The sequence below is a fragment of the Camelus dromedarius genome, chromosome 12 (assembly GCF_036321535.1).
Source record: "Camelus dromedarius isolate mCamDro1 chromosome 12, mCamDro1.pat, whole genome shotgun sequence".
NCBI classification, from domain to species: Eukaryota; Metazoa; Chordata; class Mammalia; order Artiodactyla; family Camelidae; genus Camelus; species Camelus dromedarius.
In genome coordinates this window covers 492,619-519,774 of record NC_087447.1, presented here as the reverse complement: position 1 = coordinate 519,774, position 27,156 = coordinate 492,619, and the positions used below count along the sequence as shown (strand labels likewise).

At 60.9% G+C, this 27,156-nt stretch overlaps 2 protein-coding genes across 5 annotated transcripts; both read right to left on the bottom strand.

Moving 5' to 3' along the window:
* Positions 1-800: 800 nt before the first annotated feature.
* EPS8L2 (EPS8 signaling adaptor L2) lies at positions 801-18,396 on the bottom strand. Of its 2 annotated transcripts, none has more exons than XM_031448325.2 (21): positions 18,262-18,396; positions 15,737-15,859; positions 15,573-15,628; positions 14,663-14,727; positions 7,490-7,651; positions 6,939-7,088; positions 6,786-6,865; positions 6,560-6,702; positions 6,406-6,476; positions 6,172-6,298; positions 5,894-5,982; positions 5,714-5,788; positions 5,397-5,545; positions 5,160-5,292; positions 4,944-5,056; positions 3,580-3,685; positions 2,831-2,944; positions 2,417-2,489; positions 2,095-2,281; positions 1,861-1,993; positions 801-1,762 (listed from the first exon to the last, which is right to left on the bottom strand). In XM_031448325.2, the coding sequence occupies exons 2-21, from the start codon at positions 15,778-15,780 to the stop codon at positions 1,679-1,681; spliced, it is 2,154 nt and encodes a 717-aa protein (XP_031304185.1). In that variant the 5' UTR covers positions 15,781-15,859; positions 18,262-18,396; the 3' UTR covers positions 801-1,678. The 2 variants fall into 2 exon arrangements, with proteins under 2 accessions (XP_031304185.1, XP_031304186.1); XM_031448326.2 differs by having other exon boundaries at positions 15,767-15,859.
* Positions 18,397-20,127: 1,731 nt separating this feature from the next.
* On the bottom strand, positions 20,128-27,069 carry TMEM80 (transmembrane protein 80). 3 transcript variants are annotated; one of them, XM_031448330.2, is made up of 5 exons: positions 26,505-27,069; positions 23,981-24,000; positions 23,162-23,255; positions 22,994-23,086; positions 20,128-21,401 (listed from the first exon to the last, which is right to left on the bottom strand). In XM_031448330.2, the coding sequence occupies exons 1-5, from the start codon at positions 26,935-26,937 to the stop codon at positions 21,196-21,198; spliced, it is 846 nt and encodes a 281-aa protein (XP_031304190.2). In that variant the 5' UTR covers positions 26,938-27,069; the 3' UTR covers positions 20,128-21,195. The 3 variants fall into 3 exon arrangements, with proteins under 3 accessions (XP_031304190.2, XP_064347999.1, XP_064348000.1); XM_064491929.1 differs by having other exon boundaries at positions 22,994-23,255; XM_064491930.1 differs by having other exon boundaries at positions 21,260-21,645; positions 22,994-23,255.
* Between the last annotated feature and the right edge of the window lie 87 nt (positions 27,070-27,156).

Sequence of the window (27,156 nt, the reverse complement as noted above, 5' to 3'; positions counted from 1 at the left end):
CCCTGCTTCTGAGTCTGGGGACCGGGCCTGGCTCAGGGCTCGACTAGCAAGAAAGAGGCACCCCATATCCCCCCCGAAAGGCAGAGCCTGCCCTGTGTCTGCGCTTCCTGTGGTTGCTCCCGCCCATCGGGTGGAGACTCCAGAACCAAGCCCTCCAGACTCCCTGAGCCAGGGTTGGTCCACCGGCCACTCTGGGAATACACAGGTCAAGACGCCTCCACCCTGGCCACTGCACACCACAGTACACAGAGCCACCAGCAGAGGGTGCCAGAGGCCTTCTCCAAGGGCAGGGTCTGGGGGGCTCAGAGACCCTGGCCAAGTGGTCAGGTGCCTGCAAGAAGTAGGGTGCAGCCCACCGTGTGCTCGGGGACCCCTCTGCTCCTGCACCGACCCCAGCCCCGCCCACCGCCTGCCCGGCCCCACAGGCCCCACGTCCTTCCTGGGGCACCTCCCTCACACTTGGGGCTTAGCTCTCTAAATCTGGTTTCGGCCTTGCCCCTCTGACTCATGCCCACTCCCCGGCCCGCCTGGAGGTTTGGCAGACCCGGTCTCCACCACTCCCACTCGGGCCTTCTGCTCATCTGGCCTGGGAGAACAACGCAGAGTGAGCAGGGGAGCCCTCTCGGCCCTGACTTCCCCGGAACGTCCTCTGGGCCCTCTGGGATAGGTGTGGAGGGGAGGATCTCCTGGGTCCATGGCCTGGCCTCGGCCCTGTAGCTCTTCCAAAGGGTGCAACCTCAGGTGGTTCCAGAACCCACAGTGACCCCACCCCCACCTCCAGAAGACAGACAAAGGGCAGCTGGAGGCTCAGATGGTTTAATGACATGGACTCTGAGCCTCGGCCACCTCTCACCTCTCAAGTGTGACCCGCAGAGTCCATGGCTTCGAGACACTCCCACCCTGCCTCCCGCACAGCGTGCCAGGCGAGGCTGGTCTGAGGCTTGGTCAGAGAAAGTTCCTGGACTCTGATGAGGCGGTGGGGGCAGTGGTGGGGTGGGGGTGAGGGGTGCCTAAGACCAGTACTTGGGTGAGAGGTGTTCAGTCCATCCTCTCGAAACGGTAAGGGGAGCACAGCGTGCACCCACCCCAGGGGGGCCTGGAGCACCCCAGGGCCACCCTGGGGAGCAGTGCACTGGGGGGTGCTGTGGGCAACGTCTGAGGGCAGGAGTCACCAGCCTGGCCAGCTCAGAGCCAAGGGTGGCTAGGCGGCTGACCAGAAGGGCAGTGGGCGTCCGTCCAGAGGGGTAGGGGTGCAGTTGGGTGCAGGTGGCTGCAGAAGTGAGCGGCCGTCATGGGTGGGACGATAAGTGCCAGGAGGAACCCCCGTGTGGATGGAGGCAGCCAGAAGAAAAGTCCCTGCCCTTCCTGGCAGGTCCTGCGGCCTCGGGGAGACGTGTGGGGAAGGCCTGGGCCAGGTCTGGAACGGCCACAGCTCTGGCCTCAGGGGGCAGGTGCAAGAGGGCCCAGCACCTCCTGGTGGCACGTTTGGCTGAGGTGGGCCTCAGGGTTGGGTAGGGAGGGTGGGCTGGGGCGTCGCTGAGCCTGAGGACAGGCCCCACCTGCCAGGAGGTGGGAGAGCCGGCCCCCAGCCCGCACCACTCTCCACCCGTGTCCACGGTCCCAGAACACGGCAGGCACCGAAGCAACGCCTCCGCAGGTGGGGCGGCCCCGCGGCAGCCTAGCTGTCTTCTTCTGCCCGCCTCTGGCTCTTGGAATGGAACTTGCTCACGAGCTCCTCCAGCTCGGACCCACCTTGCTGCTTCTGGGGCGGGAGGGGAAGGGGCCAGCTGCTGCGGTCAGGGTCCCGCCGGCCCCCTTCCCCGAGAGCCCGGGGCGGGGTTGGGGGGACGGCCGGCTCACCTCCAGGACGGCCTTCTGCACGGAGAGCTGGCTGTACACGCGGACGCCCTCGTCCCCGCACACCTTCCGCAGCTCGTCTTTGTTGAGGGAGAAGAGCTGGGGCCCCGTCAGGACGCCCAGGTTCTCCACGACCCTGCAGGCAGGAGGGAGGTGGTGGTGTGAGCCTGGCCGGGGGCGCGGCGGCCTCGTCGCCCCCACCTGTGGCCCCCTGCCCGCCCTGGGCGGCCGGCTCACCGCGCGCTGAAGGCCTTGGCTTCCAGCCAGGCACGGACCTCGCCGGGGCCGGACTCGTAGGTGAGCGGCAGGTGCACCGGCTGGCTGCGCTCCACGCGGAAGTGCCTCTGCGGCTGCGCCTGCGCCTTGATGTGGCTGATCTTCTTGACCAGCTCGTCGTTGACCTCGTCCATGTGGTGGATCAGCTCTAAGAGGCGGGCGGGCAGGTGGGGCGCCGGCGGCTCAGGCTCCGCCGTGCACGGACCCCAGGGCTCCCCTCCCCCTCCCCCCAGCCGGCTCTGGGCCCTTTGTCTGCAGGGGTCTGGCGGCCCCCATCCCTCACCGTCTTTGTTCCCAGCGAAGCTTGGGGGCAGCTTGTGGGTTGGGCTGGAGGGACCCCAGTATTTCAGACTGGCCTGCAGGGGTGCGGGGAAGAGCAAGGTTGGGAGGTGCCGTTAGGCTCAGCTCATCACCACCCCTCACGGCCTTGACCACCCCCCCCCCCACAGGGCTGGAGTAAGGAGAATGGGAGGCACCCCTCCCCACCTCTCCTCCCCCACCTCCACCTCCCAGGATCTGCCCCAGCTCCCACATGGTAGGTGGGCCAGCCCTTCCTCGTCCTGGCCCAGACCCCCGGAGCCACGACACCAGCCCCTGCAGCAGAGTCCAGGCTCAGGGCTGGGTCTTTCCTGTCCCTTCTCACCACGCCAGCCACCTGGCCTGACCCTGCAGTGGGACAGAGCAGACTCCCCCTCACCTGCTCGAGGGGGGCATCCTCCGGCCGGATCTCAGCCAGGATGTTGCCGGGCACATAGCCTGCCTGGCCACTGCGATTTCGAAGCTTCCACCACTGGTGGCTGTCTTCCAGCACCTGTAGGCGCCACAGCCCACCATCACCCTCGACCCACAGCTCCCCACCCTCCTCCAGCCATAGGCACCACTGCAGGGTGCTGGGACCACCAGTGTGAGCCCCCCTTTACAGACAAGCCAGAGAGAGTTCCAAGAGTCTCCCCTGAGCCTGTCCCCTCTAGTCCTAGTGTGATGGTCACACCCCCTCCAGGTGCCCCTGGCCCACCTGGCCTCCCATCCCACCTATGGGGGCCCCCTTCCCTCCACCCACTCTAGCAGCGTCCTGAGCCTCCGGCCTGGTTGTGGATCTGGATCACCACCCCCCCACCTGCCCGCAGCTGCTCCACTTTCCCTCCCACTGTGAGTGGCCTGGATTCAGGGATGGTCACCCAACACAGATGGTGCCCCCGAGCGTTCCCCCCAGGGTGAACATAAATGATGAGCCCCTGCTGGGTTGGGGGGACCCCCTTGGCACAGAGAGGGCCCACCCTCCAGCCTGAGCCCAGTGCAGGGGTCCCTGAGCCCCCTCCGAGATCCCCAAGACACGGAGGCCCCTCAGCCAGGCTGTGCTGGGTGGGCACCAGGCTGCAGTCCTAGATTGCAGCCCTGGGGTCAGGCCTCCCCTGGCTCTCCCCCCATCCCCGGGCCCCTCCTCACCTCCAGGACTTCGTCTTTCAGCACTGACAGCTCGTTGGCATTGCGGGCTGTGAAGTCATACAGGACCTTGACATACTTGGCCATGGCCGGCGTGGGTTCGTAGCCCCTGTGTGGAATGGGATGGCTGAGGCCCAGGGCTGGGCCTGGCACAGGGCCGGGGGCAGCAGCTTCCCAGGTCCTGCCTCTGGTTCTGCAGTGGAGGGAGGCTGCACTGTCAGCCGGGAGCAGAAACTGTGACAGCCTCGTTGCGTCTGGGGCCCCTGCATGGGGGGGGCAGCAGAGGTGGGTGGGACGTGGGCGCCCGTGGGCGCGGCAGGGCCCGCCCCTGCCCAGGCCACCTCAGGGGCCTCCAGGCCCAGCCCCCCTGGGGACCCACGGCCAGGCATGTAACGGAGGAATGACAGGCTGTCCCTGGAAAGCAGCTGCCCATCGAGGGAGGGCCGGATGCTTTCAGTCACAGCCCTTCCAGCACTGCAGACAGTGCCCAGGCACACACGGCGGAGGACCACCCATGAGCTGCGGGGTCATGGGGTGTCCCAGCTCCCACATGGAGCAGGCCTGTGGCTGCCGCCTGGGCTGGGCCATCCCTCCTAGTCAGTCTGACCCCTAACCATGAGGGCGGCTCCCTCTCCAGGCTCAGGCCTTGGGACCCCGGGGAGGGGGTGTTGGGGGCTGAGCCTGAGGTGGCCCCTGGAGCTCTGGCTGGGGGCTGTGTCAGGATGGGCCAGGGGGAACCCGCTAGGGGCTGGAGGTAAAAGGTGGCCCAGGCCAGGGAACAGGGGTATCAGGCTGGTGACTTAGGGCAAAGGGAGGGGCACGCTGGTTTAAAACAGGAATTCCAGCCCCTCCTCTCCTGAAACTGATCCTGGGGTCTGGCCAGGTTTCAAATCCTGGGCCAGGATTGAAAACAGAAAGAAACAGGGGAGGTGAGGACGGATAGGGACTCCCCTGGGCCCAGGATTGTGGGACGTGTTTGTGAAAGTGCGTGTGAAGGGAGTGGGGGCGGCTGTTCCAGCCCAGACCCTCCGGCTCCTCCTCTGGCTCTGAGGCTGCACCTGAATCAGCCCCAACAGGGTGACAAGCATTGGTGAGGCCACTTCAGTTCAGCGGTTCAGTAGATTCCTAACCAGGACTCTAAAGCACAAATATGGAGGTGCCGGAAGAGATGGCGCATCAGGGCAGCGGATTTACGGGCGCTTTTGACGTTTTCCCCACACCTGTACACAGCAGAGTTGAAAAGAAACCTGGCCCTAGTGTGGAAAATGTGATTTTGACACGTTGAGAACAAGGCATCTGCCGCCACCTGGTGGCAGCGTACCTGTAGCCGAGCCTTGGAATTGAGGGGTGAGCGGAGGAGAGCTTACCTGTGAGCATGCGGGGAGCTGACCTGGGAGAGGACGTCTCCTGGGGCTGTGGGCTCAGATATGAGGCCGTGCTTCAGGGAGTTTCGAAAGGACTGCCGGCTCACTGGAGTTGGCTGTGGGAAAGTGACCACGTGGGCTGGGTGTGTCAGGCAATGTCAGGGCCTCGAGGGCAGGGGGCACAGAGGTGGAGAGGGGTGGGGCTGCAGGTGCTCTGACCTCCTCACTGGGGGCGGACGCCAGCCCCTCCACCTCCCAGGGAGCCTCCTGCAGCACGTCCAGGGGCGGCTCCCAGCCGCTGTGGAACTTGGGCATGTAGGGGAGCACCTGCGGCTCCCGTGGCCACTCGGAGCTGGGGTAGGAGGACCTGGGTCAGCCGAGCCCACCACCAGGGCTGGCCCCGCCTAGGACCCCCATCCCATCCTTGTGTGCTCCTCGTGCCACTCGCTGCCCTACCGGGGTCGTGTCCAGGTCTCCCCCAGGGACTCCCACAGCGCCATCTCCTTGGGGACTAGGTGGCCGCGCAGGAAGCCCACGGCGTCACGGGAGAGCAAAGGGCTGGAGACGGAGCGAGCGATGTCTGGGCCACCACAGGTGCTGACGATCTGGGGCACAGGGCGGGTCAGAGGGGCCCACCCCCCACCTGCAGCACCACAGGCTGGCCCACTGCGCCCACCACTTGGAGTGTGGACGCCGGCCCCAGCCACCTGCCAAAGGTGAGCACTTGCTTCCCCCACCGCTGGCCCCCGCTCCCTCCCCCCAGCCCCAGGCACCAGGTCCAGAGGCCCGAAGAGGAAGTGCACCAGCTCTGCCGCACTGGGGTTCTGGATGTGCTTCTGCAGCTTGGCCTGGGGGTGGGGAGCAGGCAGACAGATGGGGGTGGAGCAGGGGACAAGCAGGGACCCCCCTCCCCCAGTGTCAGCACAGAGCAGCGGGGCAGCCTCTGCACTCACGAGCAGATTGATGGCCAGCTTGATTTTCTGGAAGCAGTCAACAAACTCGGCCTCAGAGGGGGGCCGTGCCCGCAGTGTGAGGACGCCCTCTGCACAGGAGGAGGTGGGGTGAGCCTGGCGGGCCGTCTGCGCCCGGTGGGTCTGGCCTCAATCTGCTGCCACTCCTTTGCTCTGACCGGACCTGCCCCGGCTCAGGGGCCACCCACCCGTCCCCAACCCCACTCCTCTGTCCGCCCCGCTGTCCACCCCCTGCCCAGGGCCCGGAGCCGTGCCCGCACCTGCTGGCCCCTTCTTCCCCTTCTTCTTGCCCTTCTTCCGCTGGTTCAGCTGCTTGAAAGCCTCAGCGGCCTTCTGCAGCCGGGCCACGAACCACTCAATGTCGTCCAGGCCACAGTTGAGGATTTGCTGGGGTCAGAGTAGGATGGGGTCAGCCTCGGGCGCCCCTGCCTGCTGCAGAGACACCCCCACGTGCTGCCCTGGCCCCTGGGGGCGCCATAGGGGCCCAGACCCACCGTCTCCTTCTCTATCCTCTGAGCCAGCAGGGCCCGTGGTTCCTCCTCCAGCGACTCCCGGAGGCGGAAGCCTGGATGGGGAGGCAGAGCTGCTGCTGACTGAGCCCACTGCCTCAGACCCTGCCTGCAGCCCCAGCCCAGCCCCCTGGCCCACCTGGTTCGCTGAGTGGCTCCGACAGGCCCACTCGGTTCTTGGTGGAAGGGGAGTCCCCGCCGTAGCGCTGGAAGGGGATGGGGGCCGGGCCCTGAGGGGGAGGCAGGACCGACTGCCGCTGCCGGAGCTTCTCCTGGTGGCCCCTGACATGGGAGGAAGGGCCGCTCAGCCCAGTGCAGCCCCAGCCTGGCCCCTCCCCACCCGCCCCTGTAACCCACGCCCCTACTTGAGGGTCTGCGGACGCATCTTCTTCCCCAGCCGGCAGTCGGCCAGCGCGCTCTCGATGTCCTCGTGGACCAGCTCGGCCTGGGGGGACGGGGCATCAGGCTGGCTCTGCGGACGTGGGGTGCCCCCCGCCCGCCTGCCGCAGCCCCCTCACCTCCACCTCGTCGCAGTGGAAGAAGTGCACGTCGGGCTTGCTCTGCTCCGAGTCCTGGCACACGAGCAGCAGCACAGACGGGTAGCGCAGCTGGTTCAGCACCGTCTGGGTGTGCCGCACCGTCGGCAGCGGGAAGTTCTCCAGCTCCTCCTGCAGGACATGCGCACCTGACCCGGGCTCGGCTGTGGGCTCACAGCCACGGGCCCGGGAAGGACCCGAGGAGGGGCCCGGGCTGACCTGCAGGCCTGGCCTGGGATGTTCGTGCCAGGGATACAGCACAGAAGTAGGGCACAGCCTGGACACAGACACAGGCCCGGCCTCCACGGGCAGGGTCACACAGCGAGGCCCTGCCTCAGTTCAGCCGGCGGAGAGGCTCTTGGGGAGGCGGCTGTGGCCCCGTGTGACGTGGCCTCTCTGGACTCCGGGCCCTGCCAGGTCCCCCTGCCCTCTGCCCTCGTCCCGCTCCCACGGGGAGGCCCAGGGTGCGTCTGGGTCAGAGCCCCGCCCGCCTTGCAGGACTGCGCTCGCCCTCCCTCCTGCCGCCGCCGTACCTGGGACTCGATGTCCAGCAGCCGCAGCGACTGGTCATTGACCCGCAGCAGCATCTCCTGCGTCCAGATCTTCTCCTTGGAGCTCAGCTGCACCAGCTTCCGGATGGCGTCTTCCACAGACACGATGGCCTCCGTCTTGTCCATGATGAATGTGGCCAAGTGCTGGGGCGGGCAGTGGGGGGTCACCCTGGGCACAGCCCTCCTGGTGCCAGGAGCCAGGGCCAAGGGGCTGTGCCCTGGGGTCCGAGGGGAACGTCCCTTCCCTGGGGGTCTGGACAGACAAAGCGCCACCTTTGGGGGTCCTCTGCTCTCCTTGGTGGATTCTGTGGGGGCCATGGATGTGCCCCGCCCATCTCCTTGCTGGGCGCCCCGCTCCCCCAGCAGCCCTGGCGCGGGCTTCCGGCAGGGCCTTGGCATGTGCCATCTCTGCTCATTCTTCCTTCTGGATTCTGCTCGGATGCTGCCCCCCGACCGCCCAGCCAAAGCATCTCTGTCACTACGTCCCTGACCTGCTTTTTTTATTTATCACAATTGGACTTAATGTGACATGCTTCTTTGTTGTTTTAGCTGCCGAATCCCCAGTGCCGGGCCCACAGTCCACGGGGGCCAGCCCTGCCCGTCCCAGTGCCCTCTCCTCTGTCTCCAAGCCTGGCTCAGGCCCTCCTCCTTCCAGGACCCCCTGTGTGTCTGTCCCGACCGCTGCTGAGTTCAGTCAACAAGGCTGGGACGGCTGGATAGGCACTAACGTAAACTCCAGACAGTGGAGATTTGACCGCAAACGCGGACCCATGAAAGTGCTGGAAGGAAATACTGGGTGGTTTCTGATGACCTCAGAAAGGCCTTCTTCCCTGGGGACTTTGCTAAGCAAGGAGGAAAAGCCAGACACTCAAAAGATGAGACCACAGTTGACTTAACGAAGAAAATCTCTGCTGAGAAAAAACACCATATACAAAGATAAAAAAAAGTGGGAAAACACAGATACAATAGCAGATATAACAGACGCAATGTAAGCTAATCTTCTTAATATAGAAAACTACCAGTGAGCACGACGGTGCCAGTTCTGACTCTGTTAAAAGCTCTGTTTTGTGGGGGAGGTTAGAGCTCAGGGGTAGAGTGTGCTCAGCACGCACGAGGTCCTGGTTCAATCCCCAGCACCCCCGTTAGAAAAAAAAGCTCTACTCTATTTTTAATAATTAAGGATACCAACAATAAATTAATATGTAATGAAAGAATGTGTAAATAGTAAAAAGTTAACTCCAACAGAAAAAATTGGCAAAAGCTATAAACAAAGAGTCTACGGGAAAATAAATCTCAGTAACTTTTTCTGTCTCCTTTTGGGAGGAGGCGGTAACTGGGTTTATTTACTTAGTTAGAAGAGGTGCTGGGGATGAAGCCCAGGACCTCTTGCATGCTGGGCACATGTTTTACCAGTGAGGTAACCCTCCCCCCGGTAACTTTTTAATATAGAAAACTGTACATGGACTCAATAAAGGAACTGCAGATTGAAACTGTGAGACTATCACTTTAGGAACGTGTCAGCCACTGAGATTTTCACCCACTCTGCCGCAAGCCCCTGTGGGCTACACTGGAGGGTTAAGGGGTGGGGAAGTGGGAGCCCGTGCTGGGCGCTGGCCCAGCCACCTGGGGAGGGGCCATGACACTGGGATGGCGTGCCCCTTTCCTCTTACAATCCCGCCCAGGCCGCCTGCTCAGGTGTAGAGTGTGGCACAGGCTCACGGCTGCTCCCTGCAGAGCTGCTGGAGGCCAACCTGCATGTCCACCAGCAGGTTAGAAAGCGTGGGCGGAAACAGGCTGCGGTCATCAGGCAGCGGGTCTGTCTGCATGAGGCACATTCTTAGCAAAGCACAGCACAAGCAAACCACCCAAACCATGCTGCCCGTGCACCCCACGTGACTGAGCCCGCTGAGCACATGCTCCAACCGGAACGGATTCAAGCAGAAGCCAGCAGCAGAATGACAGCCACGAAACCCTCCAGTCGTTAGAAATTAAACAGCACACTTCTAAAAACTCGTGGGTCCAATTCTGTAGAAATCAAACAAAACACTCGTGAAACACTCAGCATTTGTCAACAACACTTGAAATTAAACAATGAATGAGTGAAAGAAGAAATGACAAGGGAAATAAAATACCCAGAGATGAATGAAAATAGAAATACGGCATACTGAAACGTACAGGACGCGGGAAAAGCAGTGCAAAGGGGAAATTTATAGCTGTAAGTGTTTACATGGTTAAATGCCTAAAAAGAAGAACAATCTAAAGAGTCTGTGGGTCAAAGGAGGCACAAGGACTATTAGAAAGTATTCTGAGCTGAACGATCGTAAAAACATGCCCATCAAAACTGGTGGCAGACAGCTAAAGGGGTTCTTGGAGGGAGCTTCACAGCTTTTACGAGTAAGCTGGAGAAGAAAGACCTAATGTGAGTGATCTAAGTGTTCATTCCTCTAAAGAAACCAGGAAAAGACAATCAAACAAAGCCCAGAGAAAGCGGAAGGAAGGACACTAAGCGTGGAAACCAACAAACTAGTAAAACACACAAACAGCAGAGCAAAATCAACAAAGCTCAAAGGTTGGTTCTGAAAAGACTGATGAAATTGATAACCCCCTAGCAAGATGTAAAGAACACAGAAAACACAACGTGTCAGTAACACAAAGGAAAGAGGGGGCGTCACTGCAGACTACAGGCATTAGAGTGAATCCATAATTTAAAAAGGCTCCCCACAATGAAGCCCCACACTCAGAGGGCCTCACAAGTGAACCCTAACAGATCCTTAGGGAAGAGCTCGTAGCAATCTTCCGTTAGCTCTTCCTGAAGACAGAGCAGTAGGGAACAGTCTCCATGCACTTCACAGGGCTACCTCTGATTTCAAAACTGCCAAGGGCTTTGCAGAAAAAGAAAAGTAAAGACCAAAATCTCTAATAAATATTAATGCAAAAAATCCCTAACAAAACATTAGCAAGTAAGTTTTGTCAACACATAAAAAGGATCATACATCATAATTAAATGAGGTTTATCCCAGAAGTGCAATACTGCTTCAACATTAAAGACAAGTCAGTGCGATGGGTTCACCACATTAGCAACAGTAAATACATCTCAGTAGATTCGGAGAAAGTGTTCGACAAAATTCAACACCTTTCATGACAAAAGCTCTGAGCAAACCAGGAATGGAAAGGAACTTGCCCACCCTGCTAAAGGGTGTCTACAGAAACACACAGCGTATACAGCGGGGAATACCGAACACTTTCTTCCAAGACTGGACCCAGGCCAGGGCGTCCACTGTCGTTACTTCTACTGAGCATCTCCTGGTGGTTCTGGCCAGGGCAGTGAAGCAAGAAAAGCCAAGTGGCAAAGGATAAGACATTCAGTAAGGTGTTTTCAGACGTGATTGTGTACACAGAAAATCCAGCGCACCTACAAGCAAGTCACTGAAGAAATAAATCGATTCAGCAAGGTTTCAGGATACTTGTTCACTACACAGAAATCCAGTCGTACAAAACAAGTCCTAGCAGCCGACAGCTGAAAAATGGAAACTGAAAAACGACACCAAAAAAAGAGAAGAAAAAGCAACCAAAAAATTTAAAAAAAAAGTGCCATTTACAACAGTATGTAAAAACCAAACACCTAAGGAATATTTTAAGAAGTATTTGCAAGCCCTCTATGGTGAAAATCACAAAAAAGTTCTGAGAGAAATCAGAGAAGACCTAGTAAGTGGAGAGGTACCATGTTCACGGATGCGACATCTTTAAGATGTCAATTCTCCCTGGACCTAAACCAAAACCAAAATTCTAGCAGGCTTTTTTTGAGGATAGAAATGGATACTTTGATTCTAAAATGTAAATGCGAGTCCAGAGAACTTAAAACAGTCACAAAAATCTTGAAGAAAAAGAAGAAAGTAGCCTGATTTCAAGAAACCTAATAAGCTACAATGAGTGAAAGAGAATGAAACAGAGAGTCCAGGAGTACACCCATTCGTGTCCAATTAATCGATTTTTGACTAAGGCACCAAAGTCATTCAATGTGGGAAGGAAAGTCTTTTGCTAGACTGCACATTCCTATGGGGACGTCAGCCTTGAGTCTCACGCCTAAAAATGAATTTGACATAGGTGACAGGCCTGGGTGTAACAGCCTGAACAACGAAGCATCTAGGAGAAAACGCAGGAAGAAAGCTTCAGAGCCTTGGGCCCAGCAATGGCCAAAGTACAAACACCCTCCAAAACCCAAAGAAATCCTGACCATAAAAGAGAAACATGGATGTGATCGGACGTCATCAAAGTTAAACGTCTCTGCTCACCCAGACACATTACGCACGGGAATCAACAAGCCAGAGCAGGAGAAGGTATGTCGAATCCGTGCACCTTCACCTGCACGAGAAGGACCCCTGTTGTTCAGTAAGGCGCGTGGAGGCACGCGCGTGGACACACGCTGGGGGCGCAGCTGGTGGAGGTCGCAGCGCCCTAGAGAAGTCTTCTTTACACACAGGGTTTTTGTGAAATACGTTTATGAAGCAGAAGCACAAAGATGGTTCTAAAGTATATGAACTCGGGGGGAGGGCAGAGCTCAGTGACAGGGCATGTGCTGAGCACGCACGAGGTCCCGGGTTCAATCCCCAGTGCCTCCAGGTAAATAAATAAATAAAACCTAATTATACCCTCCCCAAAAACCCCAACCAAACAAAAAATATATGAACTCATTTTTAGGGGCTTCTCAAAAAGGGAGAACCAGAGGCTGGAGGCCTGAGCAGTGTTGCCAGGTGTCGGGGTAGGGAAGTCTGCAACCTCATGGGGTGGGCACAGCGGGGCTGTGGGGCACTGGAGCTGTTCTGTGTCCTGACAGAGGTGGTGTCACCCACCCTCATGTCACTTTACTATGTGCTAATTTAGAAAAAAGTGAAAAAAACAAACCACAAGGCTTCGGCACCGCCCCCATCCCCAGTGCCAGGGTGGGTCCCATCTTGCCCCCACTTCTCACCCTCTCTCTTGGCCTCAGCATCTTCATCTGGGAGGGGTAGGCAAACGCACCCACTTCCCCAGCCTTGCTGGCTGCTGGGTGAGCAGAAGTGCCCCCGGGCCGGGGTCCTTCCATAGGCGAGCATGGACCAAAGCCCAGGAGGGCTGGGAGGCCCCAGGGCACCGACAGCCCCTCACCAAGGCCCCTCACTGCCCCTTCTGCGGTGACCCAGCTGCCTCTGGACAATGAGCCAGCAGCAGTCACGAGCCTGCGCAGGCTGGCAGAGCAAAAGGCTCCCCATGTCTGGATGGACCCGTCATAGACGCTGGAAAACTAAAGCTCAGAAAGCAGTGACTCATTTGTCCTCTGTGGGTGTGAAGGGCTCCGTGGGGAGGGAGTTCTTACCTCCCTTATTCAAAGCCCCTCACCTTCCTGGTCCAGGGCCCCCACCTTCCTGGTCCAGGGCCCCCACCTTCCTGGTCCAGGCCCCTCACCTTCCTGGTCCAGGGCCCCCACCTTCCTGGTCCAGGCCCCCACCTTCCTGGTCCAGGGCCCCCACCTTCCTGGTCCAGGCCCCCACCTTCCTGGTCCAGGGCCCCCACCTTCCTGGTCCAGGGCCCCCACCTTCCTGGTCCAGGCCCCTCACCTTCCTGGTCCAGGGCCCCCACCTTCCTGGTCCAGGGCCCCCACCTTCCTGGTCCAGGGCCCCCACCTTCCTGGTCCAGGCCCCTACCTTCCTGGTCCAGGGCCCCCACCTTCCTGGTCCAGGGCCCCCACCTTCCTGGTCCAGGGCCCCCACCTTCCTGGTCCAGGGCCCTCACCTTCCTGATCCAGGCCCCTACCTTCCTGGTCCAGGGCCCCCACCTTCCTGGTCCAGGCCCCTCACCTTCCTGGTCCAGGGCCCCCACCTTCCTGGTCCAGGCCCCCACCTTCCTGGTCCAGGGCCCCCACCTTCCTGGTCCAGGCCCCCACCTTCCTGGTCCAGGGCCCCCACCTTCCTGGTCCAGGGCCCCCACCTTCCTGGTCCAGGCCCCTCACCTTCCTGGTCCAGGGCCCCCACCTTCCTGGTCCAGGGCCCCCACCTTCCTGGTCCAGGCCCCTACCTTCCTGGTCCAGGGGCCCCACCTTCCTGGTCCAGGCCCCCACCTTCCTGGTCCAGGGCCCCCACCTTCCTGGTCCAGGGCCCCCACCTTCCTGGTCCAGGCCCCTCACCTTCCTGGTCCAGGGCCCCCACCTTCCTGGTCCAGGGCCCCCACCTTCCTGGTCCAGGGCCCCCACCTTCCTGGTCCAGGGCCCTCACCTTCCTGATCCAGGCCCCTACCTTCCTGGTCCAGGGCCCCCACCTTCCTGGTCCAGGCCCCTCACCTTCCTGATCCAGGCCCCTCACCTTCCTGGTCCAGGGGCCCCACCTTCCTGGTCCAGGGCCCCCACCTTCCTGGTCCAGGGCCCCTCACCTTCCTGGTCCAGGGCCCCCACCTTCCTGGTCCAGGCCCCCACCTTCCTGGTCCAGGGACCCCACCTTCCTCATCTCGGGGCCCCCCCAACTTCCTCCCTCCTTCCTCTCCTCCCTCCTCAGCCATCTCCAGCCCTGTTGTCTTGCAGGCTTGGATGATGGCCAGGAACCAGGAACTCGGCCAGCTGCCAAAAGCAGGAAGGTCATTTAAAAAACATATTTTCTGAGTTCTAAGTGTGAATTAAAACTGACCTAGGGTAAAAGCCCTCAGGAGCCAACAGCTTTTCTAAAATTACCCCATTGAAACTCTCCCAGACTCAGTCAGAATTAGCCATCAAGGACTTCCCTGCAGAAGCTCAGAAAAGGGGTGTCTTTGTTCCAGCCTCTCCCTCCTAATCCATTTCCCTGTTTCGGGGCCCTCCCCACTGGGTCTTCCCATTCGAGGGCTGCCGGAGGCGCCCAGAGCTTGCCCTCGCAGGCCTATGTCGGCCCGACACCTTCCCTCCCCGACGTAGCTCCAGGGATCCTGTGTCCCTCAGACTGCGAGCTCCCCACAGCCGGAGGGAGGCTCTCCACGGTGCATGAGCCCAGGACAGGGGTGGGGCAGCGTCTGGCTCCAGCTGGCTGCTGTGGGCATCAGAGCCTGGGCTGACCACTTCTCCCCGGGCCTGTTTCCCACCTGCTGGGGGACCCTGGAGCACAGAGGACAGGAGGGCCGTGCGGGGCTGGGGGAGCTCCCCGGGGGCCGCCTCACCTGGACATGGTACTGGGAGGTCTCGTGCATGATGACATTGGAGTTGGAGTACTTCTTCCTCTGTTCTGAACGAGGAGACACTGGTCACTCACCCCAGAGGGCAGGACCTGCAGACCCCAGTCCAAGTGGACTGGACCCCCAGGCGGGGCCACCAGGAGGGCAGAGTGGAGGTGAGGGGCACTGCTCTGTGGGCCCCTCGTGGCTGCCAGGAAGGACTCAAGGGCATGAAATGGGGGTCATGGCCCCTCCTGGCAGAGCACGCAGGGGACCTGGGGAAGGCCCCCCAGCTCAGAGTGGTGACGGCACAACCGTGACTGCAGGTCTGTCCTGGCGGGGTGTAGGAGGCTCAGCCTCCTCCCGTGGAGGCCCCTTGTCCTCCTTTTCTGGGGAGGGGTCCAGTCCAGGGTTTCCCCCAACTCTAAGAGCTGCCAGCTGACATCTCCCTGCCCCTCCCTGGGCTCCTTGCTTTCCAGACCCTTTTGGCCCTGTGTCCAAAAGCACAAACGAGGCTGGGGGTCTTGGGAAGGGACTCAGCTGGGGAGGTGGGGGCTGGCCCGGCCTCGCCCTCCCAAAGCAGACACCTGGCACTCAGTCCAGCATGAGCCCCCGCCTCCCAGAGAATCACGTTGCAGGGAAGAGCACAGCGGGATTAATATTGATGCTCTCTGAATTATTAGTAAGGCCTCTCCCCTTACCGGCATGGTGAGGGGAGGGCTATTCAGGGACTAAAGTTTTGGGCAGGGACCTGGGCATCTGTTGGTTGATTAGGGCCCAGAGGCCTCCTCTGGGTGCCCAGGGCTGACCTGCATCTCCCCTGGCGGGGGCCTGGCACAGCCAGGGGGAGGGGAGCCCGCGAGACCCTCCCCGCGGGGCTGTCTCCCGTGGCCTCTGGTCCTCAGACCTCACTCACCAAACAGGTCCTTGGCACTCATCTTGGCCACACAGTCAGACCGGCCCAGGCTGCCACTGCAGGGGAGGGGCTGGTGAGGGTGGGGCCCCTGCCACACCCCTCCCTGGGGACTGCTGGGCGGGTAGGGGTCAGTCAGGGGTGAGCAGGCTGGGGTAGGGGCTCACTTGGCAGCACCCGGGCAACAGCTCACAGACCCCAGTTGGCTCATGGTGTCCGCGACGGTGGCTGGCAGTGAAAGGGCAGATCTCAGTGTGGTCTGAGTCCAGGGCTTAGTGCCCGGCCCACACCTGTGAAGACAGAGAGCCAAGCTGACATCTTGCTGGAGCCTGGCAGGCACCTGGGCACCCCCAGCACAGGGCCTGGGACTTCCCCCCTCCACCCAGACCCAGGGGCTGGAGCGCTGATGGTCTGGTCAGATTCCCCAAGGGGTCTGGTCCTCTGGGAGCAGAGCCCTGCCTTCTGGACACATGAGGACCACCCCGGTCCATATCCCAGCTGGTGTTCGCTGCAGCCCTGTGTCTCCCCAGACCCTCATCCTCCACAGGGACCCCCAGAAGGGGGCCCCACTCCAAGGGCTGCCTGGGGTGGGGTTGAGAGGAGGGTGTCCTGGGGGCTCTGAAGGGGGGTCAGAGGGAGGAAGCATCTGTCAGAGGAAGCAGTGTGTTCAAAGGCCCTGAGGCAGGTGGGACCCAGACAGCGGAGAAAGGCAGCACAGGAGGAGCCTGGAGCCTGCGGTGGGGGCGGGGGGCTGGGACCCGGAGCCCAGCCAGAGCCCACCCTCTGGAGGGCTAGCAGAGCCTGTGGGATTCTGTGCCCTGTGGGGACCTCTGGGCCCACACCGCACCCCCATCAAGTGTCACCGGTGAGGCCATCCACCTGTGGCTTCACTGTCGAGGGGTTTGCCAGGGTCTGGGTTACAAAGCAGGGGTGTGGGTATCCAGGGCAGGGAGTGTCCAGGACTTTCTGGTTTGACCAGGTACTGCCTACAGGGAGGGCTCCCTGGAGGTGTGAGGGGTCTGGGGGCTTCAGGCCACCCCTTCCCACATGGCACTGAGGGTCTGGGGCTTGGCCAGATTCCTCTGTCCATCTGTCCGTGGAGAATGTCCGGAATGCTCATGACCTCAGTGGGTGAGCCCGAGTGTTTGCTTAATGGGATTCCTGGCGGGCTGAGCCCAGGCTGCTCAGCTTGAGTGTCCAGATACTCACACACACCTGGGCGAAACCCAGGCCTGTGGGCACACACAGGGAGGGAGCTAGGCTGTGACACTAGGCCTTCAGCTCCTTGGATGGGGTGGGGGCCTTAGGGCCAACCAGGAAGGTGGGTCCAGGCCCTGGCTCCTGGGTCCAGGAGCAGCTTGGGGAGGGGCCACTGAGAGGCCAGCTCCAGTGGGCAGCAGGGCAACGTCTTCAGCTGACTGGGGTGGGGATGACACTGGCCCCGAGGGCCCTGGGGCCCAGAATGCACTTTGGTTTTCCTGTGGCCATTTTCCGGGTGCAAAGGGAGAGACTAGCATGGTGCCCAGTGAGGTAGTGGAGGGGGAGGAGGCCTCAGCAGGTCAGGGAGGGCGGAGGGACCAGCTCCAAGTTCAAATTCCAGCTTGAAGCTGAGTGACCGTGGGGAGGAGTCAGCTTAAAGCCCAGGGGAGCCGGGTGGGGCCCTGGAATTGGGGAGGCCCTTGGGCTCTGGCTGTGCCCAGGTCTGGGAAGCCGTGGGTGGGGAACAGGTGGGCATGGAGTGTGCACTTGGGAGACCGAGGCAGGCAGAGAGGTCTGAGACAGGGCTGGGCGGAGTGCTGAGCCCCCGACTGCACCAGGCAGGGACCAGGAGAGGCCCAGGCCTGGGCAGGGCCGTGGGGGAGGTGCAGAAGCGGGGAGCAGAGGCGTAGCCAGCTGGGCCCTGCCTCCCAGCACACCCGGCCTGACTACACCCGGGGCGGGGGCAGAGGTGGTCTGTGGCGCACTTCAGAATCGCCAGGAGCCCTGTCTACCCAGCTCCTCTGCCACCAGGGGCACCTCACACACAGAGGCTGCCCCAGCCTGGCCCAGCCTGGTCAGAGGCACACAGGATGTGGCAGCTTAGCCCCCAGCCCGCTTCTCCCTGAAATCCCCACACCCCAACCTTGACCAGGAGCCTGACCCCAACCTGATGCTCTCCCGGCCCTGCATTTTGTCCTGGCTCTGACACCCAGGAAGCCAGCTGGCATTTGCAAGTGTCTGGCTCCAAAGAAGCCCTCAGCTTGTCCCGGCAGGGCAGTGTGGAGCCTTGGGGTGGAGCAAAGGGGCAGAATCCCCTCAGCACCCTCTTCACTGGAGGAGGGGGTTCCCCCACGGAGCCCCAGGGCTGGGAGGCACAGGCTGACTCAGAAGCCACTGGCTTACAAACATACTCAGTGCTCGGCGCCGCCCCAGGACCGGACGGGGCAGGCCCGGCCGTTGGGACTGGGCTCCTGGCCACCCGCCTAGGGGAAGCCAGCCGGCCCAGCGCAGACCTTCTGCCCGATGCCCCCTGCGCCCCGGCCCAGTCTGCAGACCCAGACCAGAGCCCCGCATCGCACGTCCACCTGGGGAAACTGAGGCCCGGGCGGTGTGCCTTCCGTGCGCTGGGCTCCCGGGTCTCTCCTGCGCCAAAGCGCGCGGGGCGCCAGGTGGGGTCGGGCGCGCTGGGGCCAGGACCCGGCGGGGCGCTCACCTGTTCCTCGCAGACCCGCTCCTGGCCGCCCGCCGGTCTCTGGTCCGCGCGTCCGTCCGCCCGTCTGTCGGCGCCTGGCTCTGGAGGAGGGAGGGGCGCGCGGAGTGGCCGGGGCGGGGCGCGGGGAGGAACCTGAGCGGCAGGTTAGAGTCGCAGCGCTAGGGCTGGCGCTGGGCAGGGGCGGGGGCGGGACGTGGATGCTCCGCCCCCACCATGTCCCCGCTCCAGACCCCGCCTCCGCCGCGGCTCCCAGCCGATGGTCCCCACACCTACTCCGGGGGCTCCCTGCGCCAACCCCCTCCTAGAGCTGGGGCGCCCACGGACGGGTGGGCGGGGCCGGGAGCCCATCCATCGCGGGGGTGTGCAGGGCTACAATGCACCGTGAAGCTCTGAAACCTTCCAGGGGCAGGCCGAGCTGATGCGCCCCAGAGGGGTGGAGAGGAATCTTGGGGAGATCAGACCTGACCCTGCCAGGTGTCCCCCAGCCTCAGGCACCCCAGGACCCAGGGCAGAGTCCCATTCTCTTCAGAGGGGGGCCCCTGGTCTGGAGGGAGCTCTAGAGCCAGGCTTCAGTCTGTGGGTGGGTCTCAAAGGCAGGATCACCAGCCAGAGACCCTGCAGTCCTGCGCTCTGACCTTGCCAGGTGAATGGGTCTCCTTCCTCCACCATCTAGGAGCTCCTCAATTCTCTTTGTGTCGTTCCAGTCCAGTGTGGGCACCCGAAGGGCGGGGTTGTCTGATGAGGGGGTTGGGGTGTCTGTGGCCCAGGCTGTCCTTGAGTGCAGGGCAAATAGTTGACATGAGGCTGCCTGGGCAGTGAACCCCTCCTGAGCCTAGGCCCCAAGCTCTGCCCACAGTTCTGTCCTTTCCTCCTCCTGAACCAACCCTCAGGATGGCTGTGCCCACCGAGCTGGGAGAAGAGGAAGTGAACTGGCAGAGGGCAGACCCGGCAGTGGTAGGCACCTGCAGGGACCCCAGGGCTCCCACTGTTGTTTCTGGGGTGGGGGGGAGCAGAAAAGGGTGTGCCAGGAAGCAGGGTCCCAGGGTCATGGTCCAGGAAGGGCAGGGCAGCTGGTGTGTTTGCTGGGGCTGTTACGGAGCACTTCCTGGGGAGTCCAGAGAAGAGGCACACTCAGTCCTGGAAGGTCAGGGGTGCTGTCCTTTCCCACATTGCCAGGACCCCAGGGCAGGTCTGCTATCTGGGGCATTACTGGGGAGCTCATGCAGGGCACAGGAAGTGGCCTTCACCATCGGGCCCAGCCCTGCCCCTGAGGCCTGGCTTCCTGGTTCTCTCCTCACTCTGCCGACAACCCGGAGGGGAAGGCATATGCCTGCCCCGGCCCTTCTGGGGAGCTGAGCCCAGATGTGCGACGCATGGGAAGGCACACAGGGAAGGAGTGGCTGAGGTGGGCACTCTCCACGCCTGAAATCAGCGTGATGGCCAGTGGGTCCAGATCTGGAGCACTGACCCTCTCAAAGATGCAGCGAGGGGCCTGGAGGCCCAGGCTGGTTGGTGGCCACCTTGAGTATGCTATGCCCTGTGGCCAAAGCGGTGGGGGTGTCAAGGGCCTGGCCCAGACCCCCAGACAGGTTATGAGCCTGGCGGGCAACATGCCACGCCCCCTGGGCTTGCAGGGGCAGGACTGAGCATCCCCCGAATAGCAGGCGCTTCCGTCCCACCCCAGCCTCCCTGAGTCCACAGGGCAAGTGCCCAGGGCAGCAGGACGTGGGGACTGCTGAATGGACAGGGTGGGCAAGTGGGAGGGTGTCTCCACCTGGCCTTCGGGGCTACAGGCGTGCACTCGTCCCAAGCCAAAAGTCTCTCGAGTCCCCCCACCCCGCCCCCCAAGAACAAGGCAGACATAAATGTTTTTGGCTCTTGTATATTAAAAAAAATAAAATAAAAAAATAAAAAGAACAAGGCAGACAGAGTGTGGCCCCCTGTGGAGGGCCAGGACCCAGGACTAGGAAGTGCTGCGCAAAGGCTGCTGGGGGAGGTGGGGGCGGGGCCTGCGCTCCAGCACCGGGGGAGAACCCTGGAGAACGCTGGCGGAGGTAGGTGGCTTTAATTAGGAGAAATTCAGGGAAATATAAACATTTATTTAAAAAAAAAATAGTGAGGAGAAAATATCCAGATATTTGAACACAAGGTTGTTCTAAACACAGAAAATGTGCGATTGAATCAAAAGAAGGAAAGTTACTAGAAAACGTCCGCTTGGATTTCTTCACGGAGCACTCACAGCGCACTCGCAAAACCAACCCCATGGCTGGAATCCTTCCGGGACAAAGTGTGACATCCAGCCTCTAGCCCCCACTCCTCAGCCCTGGGGTTTGCAGATCACCTTTCTTCAGAATCCCCAAGGGGCAGGACTTGTGGGCCTCGTGCCGCCTGGCTCCCTGCTGTTTACTTTCTCAAGGAAGGCTGAGTGCACTGTTGGTCCAGGACGGGCCTGCAGATGGTGGAGGGCCACTGTCCCCTACCGCTGTCCCGAAGCTCCACGCCCGACCCCAGAGAGCAGGGACCTCCAACCCCAAGCCCGAGGGAGGTGGCCAGACCCCCAGAGGCACCAGCCTGGCTTCCTGCTTTCAGCAGGGCCCTGTCCCTTGTCCTCACGGGTCGGGGTAGCAGCTGAAGTGAGGGCCTCACCAGCCAAAGGCGGGGGCTGCACACCTGTCCCTGTGATTCCCCTCGGAGACAGCCCCATCCTAGCTCCTGCAGTGCCCAGCCCCCGGCCCCAGCGCCCTCTTCTGCCTGGTTCCAGGCCCCACCTCCACCGAAGATCTACAGACTACCCACACCACCTGAGCTTCTGACACCACGGAAAGTCAGCAGGTCAGCGGGTCAGCGGCAAGGGAGGTGATGGCTGGGGGACAGTCTAGCTCTCAGGAGGAGGCGCCTGTCCAGGGCTGTCCTGGGGGCCTGGGCACCGCCCATTTAGCTGACAAAGGCTGCGATTGCCACCACCTGCAGGACGGCCTCCAGGCTGTGCAGTGCCAGGAGCGTGGCACTGAGGACCGAGTCCGCCCGCAGCACCAGTGTCTGCCAGAGCAGGAAGTAGACCGTCAGCAGGGCGTCGCCCAGCGTGAGGACCAGGCTGGCGGCCAGCGGGGCCTCAGCCTCCAGCAGGTTGCCCTTGGCACCTGAAGGACAGACAGATGTGACAGGTGAGCCGGGCTCTGGGAGGTACGCGCCCGAGGGCCCTGGCGACTAGGCTGTGAGACAACACCAGCTTATCACACCACGTGGCGCTCAAGTACTCCCAGCAGAAGACGCCGCCGTGACCACTGCACGGGACTCGTGAAGGTGTGTGTGTCGGGGGTGGCACAGTTCAGGGGCAGAGTGTCTGCTTAGTGTGCATGAGGTCCTGGGTTCACTCCCCAGCACCTTTGTTAAAAAAGAAAGAAAGACAAGTGTCAGCAAACCCCAAAAGGGGCATGTTTTCCAAGGAGAGGGGAAAAGCCAGCGGCAGCTGCAACGCTTTAATCACAGCCGGGTGGGCCGTGTGGGCGGCAGAGGGAGTCAGCATTTCTAGAACTGATCCCGGTGGGGAGGCTATAGCTCAAGCGGCAGAGCACATGCTCAGCACGGACAAGGTCCTGGGTTCAACCCCCAGTACCTCCTCTAAAATTAAATAAATAAACCTAATTACCCCCCACCCCACGCACAAAAAAGAACTAAAAAAAAAAGAGCCCAATTGAATTTTGACACCTTTTCCTAATTCCAGGTGGACTGAGGGGATTTTGTTTAACATTTCCAAAAATGTTTTACTCTTGGCTAAGGTCATTCTGGAAAACTTCAGGAGTATTACAAAAAAACAAAGCAAGCGCGTATTTCACAAACAAATGGGTCAGCACGGAAGACGCATAGCTCCAGCTGCCGTGGGCTGACCACCCGGCCGGGAGCCTTCAGCATGCACGGGGGCTCAAAGAAGGGCAGGCGGGCAAGGGCCCAGCAACGGCGGTGCCGTCTGCCACTGCCCAGCCAGCTCAGCAGGACAGCTGAGGAGATCGGCTCCCATCCACTCCTGGAGTCCCCAGCACGCACCTGTTTGCTGTTGCCCGGGTGTCACAGGTGTGCGGGGCCTGGAGGTACAGCTGTCCTTGATTTATCAGCGATTCCAACTACAGGAGCGCTTTTTAGATGGGTCAGTGGGACATGCACAGCACCATCCGGTTTGAAACAGGCGTTATCACAGACTTGTGCCTGCGCTGGGGCACGTGGGGGCCTGAACACCAGCGGTGAGCAATGAGGAGCTGGGAGCTGGCTGTCAGGGTGTTGTAAGGGGCTCCAGACTTGGGGCCCTGGGAGCTGGACTAGGGGGCTGAGGGAGCCCTGGTGGAGACATGACAGAACTTTCCAGATCCTTCACCTCCTGACCGCTGAGGCCAACGGAAGGGGAGGAAGGAGGTGAGGTGAATACTGTGGGGCCCCGGAGTGATGGCTAAGCTGGGATCTAATCTCGGTGCCGTCCGTCACCCAGCGGCTTGTGCCCAATAGCCTTCCAAACAGGAAGTGTCCCCACCGAGGTTGCTGCCAGTATTGTCTTGTGGACAAAGCTTCTGGATAAACTAATCATTACTGACACTTAGATGAGGCCCACAAAACAATGGTTAAGCAGTTTAAATCAAGTGTCTCTAAGAACCACATTACAAAATGAAGAACGTTTACAGGTTAACGCGGAAAGCCAGCAACTGTGTTATCCCAAGTACTATACGGTTTTCAGTCAACTCACCCAGGTATAACTGAGCTGCTTCCAGAATCCCCATCAGAGACAGCAGAGCCAGGTCAAGGACCAGGTAACCGTGAGGGTAAGTGAAAACCTGACCTGGAGAACAGAGTGGAGCTGGTCGCAGGAGGCAGGGCACCTGTGCCTGCAAGCTGCCTTCTGAGTGTGACTTACTTTTATACATGACCATCAGGAGTGTAGCCAGGAAATAAAGGGCAAAATACGTTCCCCTCAGATAAAGCAGCGCCTGCAGAGGGACGGACGAGAGCTGGCCAGTGGTTAAGGACTCTCAGGCCCAGCAGACGTGTTTGCCCCGGGGGACGCCCACCCAGGGGGCAGACAGGAGGCCCTGCAGACACACGGGCCCAGCTTAGGCACTTGCAGGTGGCCTCGGAGACCTGAACGCCAACCCCCTGCCTGGCTTCCATTAATACCTCCCCAGGTGTCCCTCTACCTGGCGGGGCCCCCTGTGGGCTCCAGGGTGGGGCTGGGGCTCCCCCCCGGGGATGTCCTAGGCTGGAGCAAGAGAACTGGGCACATCCTCGGTGACCACAGGCAGGTGGCATCCCCCGACCCAGGTACCAGTTATAAGACAAAGAGAAAAAGATGCCTTTTTCCTTTTTCTTCAAAGAGAATGCATTTCTCTCTCTTGGGGGACAGTTAAATATCCCCAAACAACTTCCCTGAGCTCTGGATACTTCGTGTTTGTTTATGCTAAAAAACGAGTTTATATGCTTTCCAAGTGAGGGGTTTCATTTTCCTGCCACCCCCACCCCCACCCCTGGGAGACCGGCAGGAGGGCGAGGGAGCCAGCCTGCTCCACTGGAGGAAGCTCTATCAACCTCCCACCTGGAAGTGGAATTACCACTTGGAGCTCACGGGAAAGGGGGGGGTGGGATGGGGGCTTAAAGGAGCAAAAGGCAGGAGCTGAGGGCCAACTTCAGGAGTCGTCCTGTGGAGGCCTGGGGACGCGGGGACGCAGCAGCAGGATACCACCGCAGAGGAGGCTCTCCCTGGAAGAGAGGTACCAGGCAGTGAGGCCCCAAGTCCTAGTGGGACGTGCACCTGGCCTGTCCTCCTCCTCCCACCTGTTCGCGGCCGTCAGCTAGTTCCTCCCCAGCACCCTGCACCGGCCCAGGAGGATCTGACCACCTGCTTTTCTGGACCTGAGGTGGGCAGACAGGGCGCACCTGTGCAGTGAAGGCCGGATCCCTGCCTGAGGCCGGACGCCAGCAGGCAGGATCCACTCCTCCACCAGGGAAAGAGCCAAAGGCAGCTTTTCTCATCTTCTGTGGTTTCTGCATGTTTGCCACAAGTGTACATCTGAGAATCTTTTCTGGTTCAGGTTATAAGTCTTTGTCGTTGGTAAGACGTTGGCGTTCCTCTGGAATTTTATTCATGGCCCCAAATATCACTCCAAAACTAAGAATTTCCTAAGCCAGCAATCCAGTCTCTTTTAATGGTGCATCTCTTGGACAGTCTCCCAGCCCAGAGCAGTTCCACATCCTCCCCTCATTGGAGGTGACAGTGCCCTGGAGTGAGCAGAGCCCCACTTTGTGTGGAAGGGTCTTCCGAGTCACAGAGTTTGTGTTTGAAGAGATCTTCAGCCCACCCTTGGACTGGACGTACCCTGGGTCAGATTTCCTCTCTGAAGAGGTTCACGCTAGCTGCACACTCGTGATGGGTAGATACATTAGCAGTTACTGAGGATTTGGGAAACACCCCATCAGAGCTGTGCTGCCGAACAGCAGGCAGGGCAGCGACGCGAACCAGCTGGCACGCTCTCTCCATCCCAGGGGCAGGGGAGGAACTCCCAGCCTGGGGGAGCTTTGTGGGGGTTGTCAAAGGATGAGCCACGCCTCCTCCAGCAATTCAGGCTCCTCTGTGGAGTCTCAGTTGGCTGGGGGTCTCAAGCGGGTCAGTTCAGGACTTGAGTATGTGATGTTCAGAACTTGGCTCTGGGAGAGGCAGCACGTACTGAGCACGAAGCCAAGGAGGGCTGCTGAGCCCGGCTCCTTCGCACACTTGATTGCATTACAGGAAGTGTGCTCCCTAAACCTGATCAGTTCTCTTCCAGACCCGAGCTAGGCCGCCTAGACACCTGGCGTTATTTGGGTGGATTCCATGTTAACTGGGGTTTTCCTCCCTCCCGAGTCTTCTCTCGAAGGTTTGCTTCAGAACTTCAGATCTCTCTGCCAGCTGCCCATTGTTACAGATTAAAGGTATGGGGCTCAGGGAAAACAATGCCGTATAAAAATCCTGAGTGGCATAGGGTTTAAATAATTAACACCAAGGGTAGTTACAATCGGATATGCTGTTCTAACGATTTCAGACCTACAAAAAGGAGCTCATTCTCACTAAATACAGCTGTGGCCTTTAGAACTCAGCATTTTAGGTCAATAATTTACTCCAATAGCGGAGCCGTGAACAGGTGTGTCAGAACAGAAGTTAAACATGGCAGCAAAGAGAACAAATGTTTGCCCTGAGGTAATATTCCAGGGGTGCCAAGAAGTCCTGCTCTGGTATAAACTTAATTTTCCACCAAATGAAAACACATACAGACCAGTACCAGCGGCCTTCCAAGGTCAAAGGTCTGGTGATTTGTAGCCCTCATGCCAAGAAAGATCTGAATGAAACTCAGACCAGAGAGGCTGATTCTCTGTAAGATGCCCAACTGACCTCCAGATTATTCACCACTCCGTCTCTTGGCACAAGTCATTCCAGTGAACAGCGGACAGCTGAGGTATGGAAATTGCCCTTTTTATCTGGCTGAGTGAACAACCCATGTCGCACACGAACTTTCCCCTGGTTACACAAGCCGAGCTGCTCCAAGTTGGGCGGTCAGCACTTTAAACGAGGCGCTGATAGGCAGGTACCCTGGCCACTGAGAGGGGCGGTCCCTAGACGGCTGTGCTAGTGAGCGGGCGAGGCTCGGGGTGTGCAACCTCTGCTCCGAGAACCCGAGCAGCCGAGGCACGCAGGGCAGTGCCCGCTTTCAAAGCAGGGGTGCCCGACTCCCCGCCCCACCTCCTTGGGACCCCAGGCCCTGGACAGCCCCCGGCCCCGGCAGCCCTCGGCCCACGCAGCCCCTAGCCCGGACAGCCCTTCTCGCTCGCCCGCCCTCTGCCCTGTAGGGGTTCTGGTTCGGCGGGTGGGGTACGCGGAGCGGCCGCTGCTCCGCAGGTCAGACGGGCCCCTGGGGAGCGAACACGCGCGTCCGCCCCGAGCGCGGGCACCGACTGTCCCCGCAGGGGTAACCGCAGCGCCGGGGGTCTGCAGCCCCGCACGCGCCCACGCGGGGCGGCAGCGCGGACCCGGACGGACTCTCCACGGCCGGGGTCTCACCCTGCGGACCGCTGAGTCCACCCGGTAATGCCCCGGCGTACTACGCCCGCCACTCTGCCCTTCCTGCACCGGGAAGAACCGAGACGACCGGCCGCTCTCCCGGGGCGACCTCCACCCCGTCCCCCAGGTCCCCGGGACGACCCGCCCGAGCGCCTTACCCCTCTCCCCTTACCTCGCCGCGAGGCCGCCATCTTGCCCCCGGACTCCGCCCCGTCCCGCCCGCCGAGCCCGCCTCGATCCCGGCAGCCTCTCGGTCCCGGACGCGAGCGGCGTCCCTTCGGCCATTTTCGCTTCTGCTCCCGAAGCGGCTCGACGGCGCCGCGTTTCGGGAATTGCTTCCGAACCGTGGCCGAGGCCCGATTAGTCTGTCCGACAGCGCTCGGGCACTTTCGGACAGGAGGAGGCGGAGAGCCGAGGCTCGTAAGGATCAAGGCTCGGGAGCGTTCGGCACCGCTCGGCTCCACCTCGGGAGGACTCGGCTCGTGCTGGAGGCGGGGGCGAACGGAGTCTGCGGCACCAGGTTCTCTTGGCCGGGTCACGCTGCGTCGGAGGCCGGCGAGAGTCGTCCTCACAGTTGGCTGGGGCCGCGGCCCGCGCGGCCTCATAGGCGCTGAGGAGGGCTAGCGCAGAGCCTCACGAAAGCCCTCGTGCGGCCTCGGAACATTTCGGGCAGACTCGGCTCCGCACTTCGGACGACTTCGGCCCCCCTCGGTTCCGGGCTCTAGGCCTCGGCTTGGTGCGACTGGGCCGCTTCGTGCCGGTTCGGCCCCCGTTCGGGCGGCTTCGGCTCGGCGGCCGTCTTCGGGCGGACTCGGCTCGGCTCA

Coding starts and splice junctions, on each gene's coding strand:
- TMEM80 (XM_064491929.1), bottom strand. CDS start 26,937: ATGAGGCCGCGCGGGCCGCGGCCCCAGCCAACTGTGAGGACGACTCTC. Junction 23,256..23,980: donor GGAGAGCCTCCTCTGCGGTG/GTATCCTGCTGC, acceptor ACCACTGGCCAG/CTCTCGTCCGTCCCTCTGCA. Junction 21,402..22,993: donor AGCAGCTCAGTTATACCTGG/GTGAGTTGACTG, acceptor TCTGTCCTTCAG/GTGCCAAGGGCAACCTGCTG.
- EPS8L2 (XM_031448325.2), bottom strand. CDS start 15,780: ATGAGCCAACTGGGGTCTGTGAGCTGTTGCCCGGGTGCTGCCAA. Junction 6,703..6,785: donor ATGCGTCCGCAGACCCTCAA/GTAGGGGCGTGG, acceptor CTCCCATGTCAG/GGGCCACCAGGAGAAGCTCC. Junction 5,293..5,396: donor GAGACCTGGACACGACCCCG/GTAGGGCAGCGA, acceptor CTCCTACCCCAG/CTCCGAGTGGCCACGGGAGC.